Below are 18,217 nucleotides of genomic sequence, written 5' to 3' on the forward strand. Positions count from 1 at the left end.
TGAAAAATTAATCTATTTTTAAACCTTTTTCAATAATTCAGTTTTATAGTCTTGCTAAGCTGTGACACATAACACTCTGTAGATGAAAACCATTTAGTTCAGTCAATAATTTTCTTTCTGTAATTGAAACACAGAAAATTTAGTTTTATATGCATCTCTCATGACTCCATTCTGAAGAATAGCCAACGATTATAAATTATGTTTCCGTCTGGGTAATCTAAGAAATTCTAATTTTCATTGGTAAATTGGTAAAAGAAAATAAACTGTACAAGCCTGCTACCTAATGATTTAAAAAATTTGCAAAAAGCAAACAGATCTATTGCTTATAATAACTGTCTCTTACTTTAAAAACCTTTTTTTAGTATCTTTGCATTATTGACAGAATTTTTTTAACCAGCCTCGTAACATTAGCTTTTTAAAGTTTAGGTCTCTTACGTGTGCTCTGACAGCATTTCTTGATGCCTTCACTCATTTACACTTATTACCCCTTAAGATCTTATCTCCTTGTATGTTCCCTTTCCCACGAATCTAATTCACTCACAGTTTTAGTTTTGGTTCTAAAATTTTCACCGGACACGCTTATAACTTTGACTCAAACTGTGCAAAAGTAATTCATGCAACGAAAATGTTTGTACTCAATATTCTGAAATTTAAAAAATAATAAAATTTTCACCAATGTAACAAACATGGGGTATCTACAAAAGCAGATTTCACAAAAGCCGTAGCTTTGAGGTTGGAATGTTCTGCAGTCCTGACACAGGGATGAGGGCACGACTATTATCTTGGACAGTCGCTTCCAATCAAACATAAACCAGCACTACAGAGACCTGACTGGAAATTCCGGGTAGATGCCAAGTTTATCCATCACGCCATACTATATACTTCACGCTATATTCCATTTCACAAGGAACCTATCTCTTACAGTGTAATTAATATCAGTATGGGCAGAAACATGTCCCCAGATAATATGTGTATGTGCATGATTGTGAGGCGGTACTCTTCATAGTAATGTGAGGTACATACAGGAAGGCATCTTAAAAAAGGGTTCAAGATAGCAGAAAACAGAATATGTCTTAATCTTTAGGAATACAAAATTGCTCAACTCATTCTCTGAAATATATGTCTTTAAAATATAAATCTAAGCCTTTACAATTAATTTCCTTAGGTATTCCAATAACCCCTTGCCTCTAGCATTACTTCTCTTTAGTAAATTCTACCTAATTATCTTTCTTGTGCCCTCTCTTTCTATGCAAGCCAAATATTTGCTGGCTTTTCCTCGTATATAAATTGCTATCTCCTACCCATATTCATAGATTTATCCCTTTTTCTTTTTGCGTCCATGTGCCAAGGTGATATTTCCCTCCTCAAGTCTTCATGATAGATCTTGGGCTAATTTCACTTGAATCACATCATTTCCTTGAATCTTGTATTATATATTTGATATCAATTTTATTTTCATATTCACTTGTTATTGTTTCTAAAAACCCTCTTTGGTTAAGTTTGATCCTTAGCTCAAAATATATTAAAAATATCTAGGGGTAGAAATGATTTATTGATTTCCTACATTTTCCATTGAAGGATTCAAAGCAGCGAGAGAATGATTATAAGTGGTCACCTTCCACTGTATGATTCAACCTGCTACACACAGCACTGATTCCAGTTAAAGTTGTTGATTTTCTAAGGCTAACTTCATTCAGTGGTGAGGAAATGTGAAGTTTTTTTTTTTTTTTTTTTTTTTTTTTTTTTTTTTGAGACAGAGTCTCACTCTGTTGCCCAGGCTAGAGTGAGTGCCGTGGCGTCAGCCTAGCTCACAGCAACCTCAAACTCCTGAGCTCAAGGGATCCTGCTGTCTCAGCCTCCCGAGTAGTTGGGACTACAGGCATGCACCACCATGCCCGGCTAATTTTTTCTATATATATATTTAGCTGTCCATATAATTTCTTTCTATTTTTAGTAGAGATGGGATCTCGCTCTTGCTCAGGCTGGTCTCGAACTCCTGAGCTCAAACGATCCGCCCACCTCGGCCTCCCAGAGTGCTAGGATTACAGGCGTGAGCCACCGCGCCCGGCCGGAAATGTGAAGTTATAAATCTCTTTTACTTTCTTATCTATTTTTCTTTTTTTTAACCAAAGGCATTGAAAGATCTTTCACTTCCTTATCTAAAGATTTAGAATAAAGTATTACCAAAAGTTTAAAAGATTATGGGAAAAAACCTTTTATGTTTCTGAAGTTAGGGAAACATAATGGAAGGAGAGAAGGTAACTCAAAGTCAACACACCAAGTAGAGCAACAACTAACTTGAGGTGTACAGAGAAGGGAACTCATATTTATAAAGTTACCTACTCACATTATAAAATACCACTGAGCAAAGTGCTTTCTACAACATTGAGTTAATACTCATAATCTAAGAACTGTGTGCAGTTCTAAGAAAATACATTTACAGACCTAAAAGTAGCCTAAAATGACACTGCTAGTAAGTAGTGTGAAAAAAGATATATTTTTAGAATTTGCATGACTCAAATTTTCAGAGGAAAAGAGCAGCTCCCTAAAAGTAAAAAGTTTCAAGATTCATAAAGATAATTGAATCTATTCAAGAGTCCACAAGGAGTTCACTGATCAAACAACTTGGGTTTCTACCTGGTAATTTACAATGGAACTTAAGGCATTACTTAATTTTAATGTTATGTACGAAAAGTCAGTGAGTGGGCTGTAATAGTCATAACTGTTACCCAACTTCATGAACACAAAGGTGATCAAAACAACCCAGGTGACAATGACACAATGAACATTTTTCCTTTTTGTATCCAAAAATAGAGATGGGGACTTGCTCTGTCACCTAGACTGCACTGGCATCATCATAGTTGACTGCAACCTCAAGCTCCTAAGCTCAAGTGATTCTCCTGCTTCGGCTTCTCAAGTAGCTGGGACTACAGGCACATGCCACCATGCCCAGGGTAATATTCCTATTTTTTTGTAGAGACAGGATCTCATTTTCTTGCCCAGGCTGGTCTTGAACTCCTGGCCTCAAGTACTCCTTCTGCCTTGGAGTCCCAAAGCGCTAAAATCACAGGTGTGAGTAGGGCCCACAGTGGGCATTTAAATGATATCTATGTGAACTTCTCCAAACTATACTTTATTATGTAAAATAGCTAAGCACAGGCTCAAAAGAGAATGACTAAGATGATATTCTTCCAAATCTTTATCCTGGCACAATACATTATATAGAAATATCCTGGAAGACCTGGACTGACTTTTCAACGAGCTTGTTCAGAAGGTGGTTATTTCCCCATTTGACACTCAATATCACGTCTGGATTCAAGTAGCTGTAACTTCAGTTCTCTGAGAAACATACAAGTCTTTTACCATGACAGAACTTATGGAGCACTCGTGCGCTGTCTTATTTGTTCCTGTGTTCACCATTTCCCTTTTAACATTTTCAAGAAACATAACACGTGTTTCATTCAATAACTCAGTAAATCTTCTGATTAAAATAAGTGTTAATAGATTTCAAATCTGTAAAGATACAAAACATAGAGCTGATGTTAAGAAAATCTTTTACCTTCTGGGTCATAGGTTTGAAAAACTCTCCTGGCTTGTTCTGAAGGAGCTTCAGGGGCAACTAAAGCCATATCCTGAAAAGATTAAAAAGCATGCTGTCAACCAGCTACAATATGATACAACACATTAAAAATAAAGCAAATACGAGGGTAGGGTGAAGATATAATGATATTTAGAGTCAAAAGACTTTGAGTTACATTTGCATCATAGGTATGTGACTAGATAAGTTACAAACTCTCTGGGTCTTAATTTTACACGTGAAAAATGGGACTAATAGTTCAACCACAGAAAACTGTTGTGAGAACTACATATAAAGCTTTATATAAACACATAAAATACTTGAAAAATCTAATATTACAGAGGTAATTACTATAAAAATGCAATCTACAAAAACTAATGACTTATGCATTTATTTTATATTATGGTCCACATGAGAAATATAATTTCAAATACACTGTAGTTTTCAAATATTCAAAAAGAAAATCCAGAGATTATAGAAAATAATACAATTACATATAATGCATTTGATATGTATTACTTTTGTAAGCATGTTATAGCAATACCTAGCCAAAGATCAAATTCTACATGTCCAGATTTTTAATTTTTCTTAACTCAAAGGCAACGCCTTCTAGGCAGAAACTTCTTTTCCCCATAAAACAATTCTCTAACATGACTCATTTCCTTATTACAGGAAAAATCTTTGACTCTTCACAAACCTTTATTTCACATATCTAAGTCATTATGAAATTGTACTATCTGACCAACATGAATCCAAAATGCAGGTTCCTGTTGTTTATTTCTGGTCACAGCTTTTACCTATAAATTGTCTTCGCCTGTAATTGTGTTCACTCCAACCTTCTCAGAGAACAAGTTTCCAAGTATTCCTTCCTACCATCTTAAATCCTCCTAAGAAGTTATGGAGTGTAAATTTTAACATCTAAAATGCTGTTTCATTTATAAAGGATGAGGAAAAGTTTAGAATGAGTTTTAAGATATTACTTAGAATTTCTAAGTATTACTTAAAACTATGATCTAAATAAAGAGACAGGAAATAATATCAGGTTATTTTTCTGTGTTAAAAAACAAAACAATCTTTTTGGGGGATGGGGTGGTGGAGAATATAATTGAAGCATTACTTTAATATTCCTTCAAAGTAAAGTTTTCGGCAATTACCACTGTTTATAAAGTTGAGAGAAGCAAGGAAGATCCCACAGTTTCTAGCCATGGAGGTGGTTTGCATCAAATTCTCTGGCATTAAAAACTTCAGACGATGCAGGAGCACAAACTGAATTCAAAGCAAACTACCTGAGGCTTTGTCTCTAAGTTCCAAATGTTACACACACACCAAAAAAAAAAAAAAAAAAAAAAAAGAAAGAGAAAATACTATGCTAACTCAGAAAGGAGTTAAAGCAAACTTTAATGAAAAGTGCACTGCATATCTCTTGCCACTGGTTATGAATACATATAAAAATTCAGGCTTCAGAAAATGTGCTATTTGTGTCTGAATAGGCTGTACATGCTTGCTTGCTACAGAAAGACCAGCTGAAGCTTAGGCAAAAGCCCTGGTGTACTCTAACATTTGTTAATTTAGAGCAGGGGCTGAAAAATTTTTTTCTGTAATGGGCCATAGAACAAATATTTTAGATTTTATAGGCCATACGGTCTCAGAAGCAAAACAAATGACCATGGCTATGTTCCAATAAAATCTTATTTACAAAAGCAGGTGATGGCCTGAGTTTGCTGACCCATGATTGAGAGAATATATTATATAATTTTTTCTCCTAAATGCTGTACCATTAAACACACCTTCTTTTTGATGGATATCTCGGGAGTGTAAAGACATCTTAATCACCTTTGTAGGTTTTACAAAGAAGGTATTTTGCCTATCACCAGAAATAGAAAAGAGGGTAGCAAATTCCAGCTACAAAGAACAGAATCATGAAAGGTGGGAAGGTGTGAATTCATAGCATATGAAGATACTGAAAATGCTGACTAGGACTAAGAACTTTGAGAGAATAGGAATAGTTAGGAAGAGAAATCAGCTTTGACAGAAGAATGAGTTTGACTTTGAACTTTTAGAGTTTGGAGTTAATGGTTAAACATCTAAGTAGAACACAGGGAGTTATCTTTATAACATGCCAAACATTAACACTATTTGCCAACTGTAAGCTTCCTATAGGCTATTAGAAATAGAATATAAGCATTAGAAGAGGTTAGGGCTGGGGAACCTGCCAGGTAAAATCCTGAAACACATGGAAGCAGATTAGTTCAAAGAAGTAACAACAGAGTACAGCTGACCCTTGACCAACATGGGTCTGAACCACACACGTCTGCTCACACACTGATTTTTCCCAATAAACTGAAAATCTTTTGGGAATTTGTGACAATCTGAAAAAAATCACAAACTATACAGCCTAGAAATATTGAAAAAAATTAAGAAAAAGCTAAGTATGTCATCCATGCACAAAATATACATAGATACTAGTCTGTTTTATCACTTACTACCATAAAATATCCACACACCTATTATAAAAGGTTAAATTTTTCACAACTTACACACACTCAGAGACTGTACATGCTGCCATTCACAGTCAGGAGAAATGTAAGCAAATGTATATATGCAGTATTAAATCATAATTGCATAAAACTTTGTGGCCACTTGATGCTATTGAGGTGAGCTCAAGTGTTACGTGTAGCTGCTTAACACACCACGTGATGTAACCATCTCCTCATGTTGAGTTTCTCTCTCTAGTAAATTGCATATCACAGTAAAAAGTGATCTCTTGTGGTTCTCGCATATTTTTCATCGGGTTTAGTGCAATACTGTGAATCTTGAACAACACCATGGGAACCATAAGAAGTGCCAATAGTGATGCTGGAAATGCTCTCAAGAAGCAAAGGAAAGTCATGACATTACAAGAAAAAGTTGAAATGCTTGATATGTACCTTAGACTGAGGTCTGCAGCAAATGATTCCAGTGTTAGGACCATTGTCAAAAAAAGAAAAGGAAATTCATGGAGCCATTGCTGTAGCTAGGCCAGCAGGCATGAAAACCTTGCACTTTTCGCAAAATACCTTGTCATCTCATACTGAAAATGCAACTTTTATGTGGGTGCCCGATTGCTAAAGAAAGGCATACCTTCATTCTCTAATATGATTCAAGAAAACGTGAATGTGAAGTCATTATGTGAAACTTAAGACAAAAAGAAGGTGAAAAAATTAGGCTGGAGAATTTAATGCCAGAAAAGAATGGTTGGATAATTTTTGAAAGAGGTTTGGCTTAAAAAATATCAAGCTAACAGGAGAAGCAACTTCTGATGACCAAGAGGCAGCAGCCAAGTTCCCAGATGCCATTAAGAAAAATCACTGAGAAGAAAGGATATCTGCCTGAACAGGTTTTTAATGCAGATGACCGTGCCCTATTCTGGCAAAAAATGCCAAAAATGACATTAATAAGGAAGAGAAGCAAGCACCAGGGTTTAAGGCAGGAAGAGAGAGGCTAACTCTACTGTTTTTTTTTTTTTTTTTTTTTTTTGAGACAGAGTCTCACTCTGTTGCCCAGGCTAGAGTGAGTGCCGTGGCATCAGCCTAGCTCACAGCAACCTCCAACTCCTGAGCTCAAGCGATCCTCCTGTCTCAGCCTCCCAAGTAGCTGGGACTACAGGCATGCACCACCATGCCCGGCTAATTTTTTCTATATGTATTTTTAGCTGTCCATATAATTTCTTTTTATTTTTAGTAGAGATGGGGTCTCGCTCTTGCTCAGGCTGGTCACGAACTCCTGAGCTCAAACGATCCGCCCACCTCGGCCTCCCAGAGTGCTAGGATTACAGGCGTGAGCCACCGTGCCCGGCCTAACTCTACTGTTTTGTGCAAATGTAATCAGGTGTATGATCGGGACTGCCGTTATCTATAAAGCGGCTAACCCCAACCCTTGAAGGGAAAAGATAAACACTAGCTGACAGTCTCTTGGTTGTACAGGAAGACCTGGACAACAAGAACCTCCTTATTTCCCCCTCAACTGGTTCCATCAATGTTCTGTCTGTGAATTTAGGAAGTACCTTTTCAGTAAGGGACTGTTTTTTAAAGTTTTTTTGATAATGAACAATGCTGCTGGCCACTCAGACCCCTATGAGTTCAAAACTGAAGGTGAAGAAGTTGTCTAATTGCCCCACAGTATCACTAATCCAGCCTGTAGATCAGGGGGTCAGAGGACCTTTGAAGACACATGGGACTCTATGGAAAGAATTGTCAACACTATGGAGGAGTACCCTAACAGAACATTATGAAAGTCTGGAAGGATTACATCATTGAAGATGGCATTGTTGTTACAGACAAAGCTGTGAAAACCATCAAGCCCAACACAATAAACTCCTGTCCAGCTGGAGAAAACTGTGTCCAGATGTTGTACATGACTTCACAGGATTTACAACAGAGCCAATCAAGGAAATCATGAAAGAGACTGCGGATATAGCGAAAAAGGTGGGTGAGGGGGTATAAAGGGTTTCAAGATAGTGATCTTGGAGACATTCAAGAGCTAACAGACACCACGACACCAGAGGAAATAAGAGAAAACTACTTGATGGAGACAAGTGGTCCCGAAGCAGTGCCAGATGAGGAAGAAGACATAGAAGGAGCAGTGCCAGAAACAAACTGCCATTAGACACTCTGCCAGAAGGGTTCCAAAGATTGCTTTTGACTTCTTATATGACATGGACCCTCCTAGGATACAGGCACTGAAACGAAAGCGAATGGTGGAAGAAGGATTGGTACTGTATGGAAACACTTTTAGAAAAATGAAAAAGCAAAAAAGTCAAACAAAAATTACAGTGTATTTCTGTAAAGTAACACTGAGCGTGCACGCGTGAAACAAGTATCTCAAAACCCTGCATGTGGGGAAACAACAACAAAGCCATCTGTTAACTACCTAAACAGAAATTCCTTTTTTCCTTCCGACATACAACCCAGTGGTACTACTAAGGTTCCACAGAAGAAAACCACCAACTATAACTGTCATTACTAATAAAGCAAATTGTGTCTTGAACAATTAAAAAAATCAGTTTTGCTCCTTTGGTATCAATGACATACTAATAGCTAATCATACTACGGACATTAAGATGTGTTTATAGTACAGGGAGGAAAAAAATGAGATGGGGGGAAAAACCAACAGATTATAGTAAATTCTATTGGAAACATTTCAGAAGTTTTCATCCATAAATCAAAACCAGTGCTCTAAAGTGATTATTGGCTTGCTTATTTTGAGTGCTTACAATGCTTTTTGGATAACTGTAGAAAATGATCTCTTAATTAAACCTTGTTTAAATATTTAGTGATGAAACTGGAAAAACTCACAAAACCACCTTCTATTTCCATTAAAGTATTTCATGCTGAAGTTCTTTTAACTTTCTAATTTGATTTAAAATTACAAATTCTAGCACTAACTTTTGCCAATTTGTTTAACTTAAACACTTCTAAACAAGGTTTCTAGTATAAAGATTAGTAGAATGATCCATGTAGCAAATTTGGTAATATACTAATATTAAATATATTTCGTATCTGAATAGCAAGTATTGAATTCCATTCAATTGAGAATGTTTTACAATCAGAAAAGTATTTCAGTGAGAGAGGTATTATAATTGCCTTATTTTTCTTATTGTAAAGGAAATGATTAAAAAGAATGAAGTAAAATAGAATTCTCATGTAATAACTATATAAATGTGAAGGATTCTCCCGCAGATTTTCCATGTCCAAAACTTAATACAGCAATAGCTTTTAGATTATATTTGTAGTATATTTTCCCTATCTAACTTCCACAGCCCCCATAATTTATTTATTTTATTTTATTTTATTTATTTTTTTTTTTTTAGCACTGACAAGCCTACTGGATGGGAGAGAAAGATCTATTCTGTGCACTTAGGGTCACAGTCTAACAAAAGATAGAAAAAATATGCTACTATATTTTTATTTCCATGAATATTAAAATTATCTTAAGAAAATTACCTTCTAAAATAAAGTCTGAACAAATAAACACTAAGCCTCCACATTCCCCAAAACATCAATGAATTATAATTAAGTAAAGAGATTCCAAGGATGTAATTCCAAGCTATCCAAGTCAGCATGGATACTTGGAAGTATTTTACTTCATCCTTAGTTGTACCACTTAGGAGACAATTTCAGTGTATACTGCATCTGGAACTCTTTTAAGTACCCTCAGTAGGAAAAGACGCTAAATAGAAGAGTCAAATATTAAACACTACTTTAGTTAGCAATTTAAGCTCTGATTTACCATCACAATTATTTTTATTCTAAAAGTAATTCTCTATATCAGTCCGATATAGTCAGATGCTTTTTTCAGAAGAATGTCAGACTACATTTCTGTTTAGTCAATTTATTGGCCAACAAGGATTGCTAAACAATATAGCTTGTAAACTTATCTATTCTCACCCGACTTTACTTAATTGGCAACGGGCTACAGAGGTGAGGTGGGGTGGGGCGAGGCGTGGGTGGAGGACCAAGCTGTAATGGGACTAATATCCTACAATCAAAAGCGGATACCTCTTTTTCATGTAGCTCTGTCTGTATATCAGTATAATTATTCACTGTTAACCATGAACCTTTTAAAATGTAACATTAGCTATCTCCTTTTAAACACCTACTGAAATATAAGGCCTGTGTTCACTAGGTTGGCTAGGTATAAGTATTTCATTAGTGGAAAAGGTCTTTAGGATTTATTCATTATGCCTTCTATCATTATCAAGAATAATCTTCTGTCATGAATAATCAAAGACCCTCCAAGAGGAATAAGCACATATTATAAATGACATCTTAGCTGGAAAAAAAAAAAAATCTCAGTGTTAAGAGTCCCTTCAAAATAAATAAATAATTAAAAGTTAGCTGGTATGTAGTTTACCTTTGAGATCATAAAATCTCACTTTATGATCTGTTTCATACCAAGTCTTTGCTTGCTCACTAACCATACAAAAGAAATGATTTGGGAATTATGAAGAAATAAAGTCAATTACCAAATTCTCTCAAAATTAAAAATTCTACCCAAACTTTCCCAGTAGTTCAGATAAGAGAAGATTAACTTCAGTGTCCTTTAAGTTGTTATTCTTAATTTTTGAAGACACGGGACGAGTTATGATTCAAACTATAAAAACAAAAGCTTTGGCATCGTAACCATTTCCTTTATTAGATTAAGGCATGAAATCTAAATAATAATATATGCACAAACTCAAAAATTTACTGAAGATAAATGGATGAGAACTAAACTGCATAAAAATACAGGAAAATTTTGTTACAAAATGCTGACTGTAAATTTAACTGTATTCCCAGTCCCCTGAATTTTATCCAATAAAGGTGAATTTCCTTAGAACGGTAAAGTCTACAAAGTATCATTTTTTTCCCTTAACAATGTTTATCGTATGTAGAGAAATGTATAAATGTTAAAGTAGAACTGTCCAATTTTAAACACATACGAGAAAAGGGCTCTAACACTTAATTACAGTGGCCTTCCTAATGTTACATCAAAGAGGAATACACAATAGCAGCTTGCTCAATAGAAGAAATTCTACCTAGACTCCCAGGAACAGATACCACTGGAAGAACACTACAAGGTCATGCAAGTACAGTTAAATGTTTTGTTTCTCCTTAGCTTTAAATTCAGTTTCTTTATATATTTTGCATTTAACAGTACTGTAATGTGTTCTCGTGTGTTCTTACCTGAAAGGAAAACTGCTTTCTCATAAGAAAGGTCAAAGGTGATATTCTGTATAAAGAGCCCTTTATAAACATAAAAGAGCAAAAAAGGGATGTAAAACTCATCCCCCAACTTCAAAAGAGAGTTTGAGATGGACTGCCAAGGAAATGAGTCACTGATCTTCTGAAGCTGAAACTAGATGCTACAGGTAGCTTCTGATTATTTTTACATTGGATCAGTAGCTGCCACACCACATTGAGATTCAAAAACACAATAAAAATAAAAAAGGCAATTTTTTTTGTCTACCATTTTATACATAATTCTAGTAATATTAAAGGTATATTTTCCAATTTAAAGTCCTGATTTTGAATTTATATTGAAAATTAATTTCATAATTAGTCCCCAATTCAAGGGGAAATTAAGAAAGCGACCCAAATAATTTATTCTAAAAAGCCACATACAAAAAGGAAAACAAAAAATCAAAGGTGAAAATTATGGTCAGAGGGGAAAAAAGGAGGACAAATGCCCTAATATGTGGGCATTTAAAGTATATAAATACATTGTTATGAAAAGACCGGACTCCTAAAAGAGGAAAATATTTAATATATTATAAAAACAAATGTCACGCAGCCTTGATTTAATAAAAGGTAGGTTTTTTTTCCTTTCAAAATTAAAACAATTCAAAAAGATAAATAAATTTAAATACAGGTTCTAAATTCTTAAGCATCTACTTTTCCAAATACATTTCTTGTACCTGTGCAGTAGGTTTGCAAGTTTGCAAATACCTTCATCAGTAAGTGCCCTGGTGTGAGTACTGAAGACCCACGCCCACAGGGCATGTTCTCTCACTACACACAGATCTTTGTTCTGCCATAGCTCAGAGGACCTGCTTGGAAAGTTCTCCATCCTACTTAATAGGAATTAAGTTTCCTTCTTTGAAGAGGTCCATTTACACACAGCATTTCACCTCACCCACATCCTCTCATTAGAAGTTCTGTGGGAACCCCGCTGCTGGGCGACTCAGCAGTTCCTATAAGGTCCCTGCAGTTAGATTCTGTGATACTCCCCCTGGATCCTAACTAGTAACTTCCATTTACAGAGCCGGTTCATAGGCATCTCTCACAACCAGACTCCTTAAGATACTATCTATGTCAGAGAGTACAATATCAGTTTTGAAGCTTACAGAGACAGAAGTTTAATAAGATAAAAAAGATAACTTTATATCAGACAGAAAAGATGATTTATAAAACATGGCAGGCAGATCAATTTAAAAACTTTAGAAAAAAAATTTCTTCATAAAAAGAGAAATATGTTTTCAATGCTCAATCTAAAGTTTTACAATCTGTTCATAAAAGCTAATTACTAAATTTATTTTTACTATTGATTAAAACTGATTTGTGAAAAATCTCTTCCAGTCCTATAAAATGTGTTCAATAATTCTCCATAGGTCAAGGAGAGGGTTCCAATGAAATTGAAAAGGTAAACTCTGGGTCCCTGGAGGTATCAAATATGAAATAACTTTTTAAGTCAATTGTTTGGCACTGAAATTTAAAATCATGAACTTGTAGTGCACTTTCAAAAAAAACTATAGTTAATTACTTAGAGTCTTAAAAGTAAACTGTCCATCTCAAAAGGAAAAACCCAGTTAAAAGGTTATTTCAGTGAATGAAAATAATTTTATCTTCAAACCATTAAAGTAAATCTTTAATATGATACAGTATATAGCTAGTTTGACACTGCTTATTTATAAATACTCATCAAAGTTGTTTCTATTCAGCAATATGGGTATTTAAGTTGGTCAGGTAGAAGAGCAAAAGCTAGTTCTATTTGCCTTCCATATAGGATATAATATGTATTAACTGTGATTTCTTCATTTAGAAACTTAGAGATCTATTGAATTCTTATGATCAGAAACTATTTAGATTTCTGGTTTTCATGCATGCATTCCTCAAATGTCTGACTGTCCTTGGTGGTCTGCTCCTATTTAAGAGAAATTGAAAAGCACTGCCGTGTGGGAAGGACTTGTAAACCTCAAAATGGGGTTCTTTGACTGGGCTGCTTCACTGAGATACCCTACGTTGCAGTATGTGTTTTTTATTTTGACCTGGTCAACTGGACCAAAGAAAAATCCTCTGGATTACTGCCCTCCATCTTCATAATTGGGATTCTACTACCCAAGTCACTATGCACCCATTTCCATTGCCCATGGGTGGTCTCTTCCCGGTTGCTTGCCAGGCTGTTTTTCTTAGGTGGAAAGATTCTGACTGAAAAGTCACTGCATCTTAATTTTTATCTCAAGTTGGCCACTGTCTTGCTCTGTAACCCTGAGCAAATCAGTTTGCTTTTCTTTCTCTATGTGAAAAGGGTACAAACAAAAACCAAACATTTACAATATCACAAAGATGAAGACTACCAACTCAAAAACTCTACAGCTTGATGCTGCAAGATATTTTTAGGGGATATAAATATCACTGGAACCTAAGTGTGGAAAATCCGTGCAAAAACTTTATTCAACTAATGAATCCTCTACCTAGTGTGTCAGACTATATACCAGACCCTGAGACTCCAAGGTAAGTCTCAAAACAGTAACAATTAGTACAAAATTCAAGAGTTCTAAAAGAGAGATAAAGTACTAAGCATTGAACACATACCAAGCACTGCTAAATAGTTTATATTTAAGCCTGACAGCAATTTTATGAGCTACGTCCTATTATTAATCCCTATTTAAAGACATAGGAAAAGAGGCCGAGAGATTACTCAATTGTGGAAAAATATCATATATAAAGGTTGAGATTTAGAAAAATTTTGTTATAAGAATTTTGAAATAAACATATTTAAATGCATTTCACCTATTTCAATATTGTCATCAGGTATATATTAAAATTGTGGGAAACAGTCTATCTTAAAAAGAGAACTTTACTACCATTGAACCACTGATAGATTTCAAAATATTTTCAAAGGTGATGCTATAATTGAAATATTTTATATCATGTAAAATTAGATTTTTATCCTCCTTACAAAAAAGCAATCAAAAACTTTTAAAGTCAATTGTTTTCTCCATAACACAAGGGATTTCTGAAAAAAATCAAAACGCAAAGCTCTAAAGTTGGAAAAGGTAAAGAAACTAAACCATGACAGATTTTGTTGAGATGATTCCAGAATTAGAACAGCCTAACAATATGTTTTTTAGTAATAATTTTTTAGATTTTGTAACAATCCATTTGTTAGTAGTAATAGACTGAAGTTTGCACAAAGACAAACCCTAATATGGACTTATATTACTTGTTTGCCTGATGTCACATTAAACAAACAAACATTCTGCTAGAAGCATACCTTGGCAAAAAACACGGTGAGGTGAGTTTCACTGCCAACAATCCAAATAGGGAATTTTGGAGATTTCAAGTAAGAACCAACCTAGAACAAATGTAGCAAAATAAAGAAAACAAATGAAAAATTATACTGCCTGTTCAATGTTTGCCCACAAATATTTGAAGCGTAACTAAAATGTCCAAGTCATATTTAAATGAATAATACATTGTGCCGGAGTGCCTTACCCTTACCCAATGCTGAACATAAAATGAATGTTATAAAGACTAACCTTTATATTGCACCTTGACATCAGAATAACAATAATATAGATTTAACACAGGTAGAAATAACCAGTTTAAGCCCTATGAGTCATTCTCAGATTTTGCTACAGTTCCTAGATAAAATGACCACTTCTAGAATATTTCAGCTTGGCGTTGCAAACCCTAAAATACAAACTTGACAACTAATTACTTTAGAAGGAAAATAATCATATGTTAACAAATGAGTAGATTTGTGAATAATTTAAAAAAAAGCTGTAAGAACATCTTTTCCTTCAATCTAGGGCAATATTATTAAATATAATCTCTCTTAAGAAACATTTAGAAATATAAAAGAATCTCGTTATTTGACTCTTTATGAAGAAGGCAAGTTCAAGGTTTTAGCATATGAACAGGCTCTTTAAATGTATAAAAAGCCATACTTACAGGCTGCCTTCAAGGTTAAATATTTCATCTATCAACACTACAGTACCGAAAACTTCAGATCATCTTTTTACATGTGTAACTGAGAAAAAGAAAGCTTAATACTCAACAAACAAAACAGACTTACAAAATCCATCATGTTCATTCCAATCAATTCTACTTTCTTATGAGGACAGAAAACTTAAAAACAACTAATCTTATCCATCAAATGTGATGAATTTCTTTTTTTTCCACACAGGCTGCCTATAATTGGGAAATTCCAAGTGGCTGTTTGCAGTGGTCAGGGCCAAATGTTCTTTCCTAATCAGCCAGCAGCCCCGGCTTCAATTGCCACCCTGGCCCTGTGGAATTTATTCTTATCACCAGGAGGGAAGTGGAAAATGGGAATTCTTTTATATTCATGGATAGGAAAACTAGTATCTTTGTCCTATGATGGGAGGGGTGAGTTATAATAGATGTGCTAATATGGCAATGTTAAGCTAGTAGAGTAGGAAGAATAGTTTGGGGACAGCGGAGAAGAATCAAAAAAGAGGAAAAGCTCTTGACCACAGTTTCAGAGTACAAAGGGGTTTCAGAGGTGAGCAGTGCACACATCCTTCAATTTACACATAAGGAACCTGAAAAATTCACAGGATCTGTGCCTGGTCTGAATTCAAGAAACTAACTACTATAGAGCCAGACTTAGAACTTGGGTGTTACTAACTCTTACTCTGGAGGCTTTCCATTACATCATGCTGCCTCTCGTGGTGATATCCAATATCCACGCTGCCTCTTGGATATCATTTACCTTCTCTTTTAGAAAAAGTGTGTGAGAGTGAGTGTGTGTGTGTGTGTGTAAATTAAGTAACAAAAAAAAAGATTTTATATAGTAGGATCAAAGAGTAAATAAATGCTAAACTCGTGGACTGTTTTTAATAATAAAAATAAATTAATTGAGTACATAAACAGTAGAGTCACTTTGGAAAACAGTTTGACAGTTCCTCAAACAGTTAAAAATAGAATCGCCATATGACGAAGCAATTTTACTCCTGGGTATACACAAAGAGAAATGAAAACATATGTTCACAAAAAACTTGTACATGAATGTTCACAGCAGCATTATTCATACAGCTAAAAAGTGGAAAGAATCCAAATGTCTGCCAACCGATGAATGGATAAACAAAATTGGTATTATCATACGAAAGAATATTATTTGGTCATAAAAAGGAATGAAGTTTGAATACATGTTAAAACACAGATGAACACTGAAAACATTATGCTAAGTGAAAGAAGCCAGAAACAAAAGGCTACACATTGTATGATTCCATTTGTATGAAATGCCCAGAAGAGGTAAACTAGAGAGACAGAAAGTATAGTAGTGCTTGCCAGGGGATGGAGAGAAGGGGAAAGTGCCTACTAACGGGTTTAGAGCACCTCTGGAGGGTGAGAAAAATCTTCTGGAATTAGATAGGGTTTGCACAGCCTTGTGACTATACCAAAAAACACTGAATGGTATACTTTAAATGGTGAATTTTATGGCATGTGAGTTATAAATTTAGCTTTAAAAAAGTGCAGAGTCAAAAGCAACCACAGCCACCCTCTTCTTTGATGGCTTGTGTGTGTAGGGCGGGGCGGGTAGGGCATGTGTGAGCGAGAGCACTTCACCTCATTTGTACTAATGAACATACATGGTCAAAATGATGAAAATGTTCATTTTTAAAGGGCAATTTGCTACACTATCAAGGAATGAGGGAGTGATCAGATTTACAAAATTAATACAAGCACAAGTATTTCCTTAATGCCATTTTTCCAAGCATCTGGTAAAAAGAAAATGTAAAAAGTACATGGAATCTGAGAATTTATATTCAGATGAACACCATAGTAACACAGTTTTATACAAAATGCTGTCGTGCTTTAGTTTTGAAGCCCTACCTAGAGGCCAGTTTCCTTTAAAATGACAGCCCATCAAGTTTGTACCCCCACCATTTCCTTTGTAGTCTCCCACACTCTAGGCATCACCCTAATTGCCCTGGGGTCAGGTACCAGACAACTAAGGATAGCCCCTAAGCCCCAAGGCCCACCAAAATGATTCAAATTACCCAATCCACAGGGAGCCCAGGCAACCTACTAAGCCCATCCCACCTGCCATACATAAGCTGCTCCTACAGCTCCAGCTTGCTGTTACCCTGTCCCCAGATGCCATCCCTTGAGTGGCCCTGCCTGGCAGCCCTCTCTTATTTCAAGTTTTAAGGAACAGAGTTCTACCTTCCAGCTATCCAAGTATCAGGGTGTTGTGTTGAGCCATTAAAAGAATGTTTAAATCTTATTTTAAAAATGTAGTTAACTCCCACAACACTAGAACAATATTAAGAATATATGTAGGCTGGGCACGGTGGCTCACGCCTGTAATCCTAGCACTCTGGGAGGCCGAGGCGGGAGGATTGTTCGAGCTCAGGAGTTAAGACCAGCCTGAGGAGGAGCAAGACCCCGTCTCTACTAAAAAAAAATAGAAAGAAATTATCTGGCCAACTAAAATATATATAGAAAAAATTAGCCGGGCATGGTGGCGCATGCCTGTAGTCCCAGCTACTCGGGAGGCTGAGGCAGTAGGATCGCTTAAGCCCAGGAGGTTGAGGTTGCTGTGAGTTAGGCTGATGCCACGGCACTCACACTAGCCAAGGCAACAGTAAGTGAGACTCTGTCTCAAAAAAAAATAAATAAATAAAATAAAAAAGAATATATGTAAACAGAAGAATATATAGCAGCTAATGACTTCCCACTAAGATCTTGAGGGGGAAAAAAGACATTCTTCTGTTCTACCTAACAGTTAAAGAAAAGCAAAACCACACATTTAGAAAATCTTATAAATCTGGTGAAAGTGTCCATTCATTCATTCAACAAATATCTATTGAGCACCTAATATCTACCCAGCAAGACAAGATCCCTGCCCTTAAAGAGGGAAGACAACAGA

At 35.5% G+C, this 18,217-nt stretch overlaps 1 protein-coding gene across 2 annotated transcripts in view; it reads right to left on the reverse strand.

Moving 5' to 3' along the window:
* MINDY3 (MINDY lysine 48 deubiquitinase 3) overlaps positions 1-18,217 on the reverse strand; it is a 72,195-nt gene that overhangs the window by 15,264 nt on the left and 38,714 nt on the right. For both annotated transcript variants that reach the window (XM_069458669.1, XM_069458668.1), the window contains 2 exons: positions 14,591-14,671; positions 3,560-3,632 (listed from right to left, as the gene is read on the reverse strand). In XM_069458669.1, the coding sequence (XP_069314770.1) occupies positions 3,560-3,632; positions 14,591-14,671 (154 nt within the window). The remainder of the gene's footprint in view (positions 1-3,559; positions 3,633-14,590; positions 14,672-18,217) is intronic.

Source organism: Eulemur rufifrons, chromosome 25, assembly GCF_041146395.1.
Source record: "Eulemur rufifrons isolate Redbay chromosome 25, OSU_ERuf_1, whole genome shotgun sequence".
In the NCBI taxonomy this organism is placed as follows: Eukaryota; Metazoa; Chordata; class Mammalia; order Primates; family Lemuridae; genus Eulemur; species Eulemur rufifrons.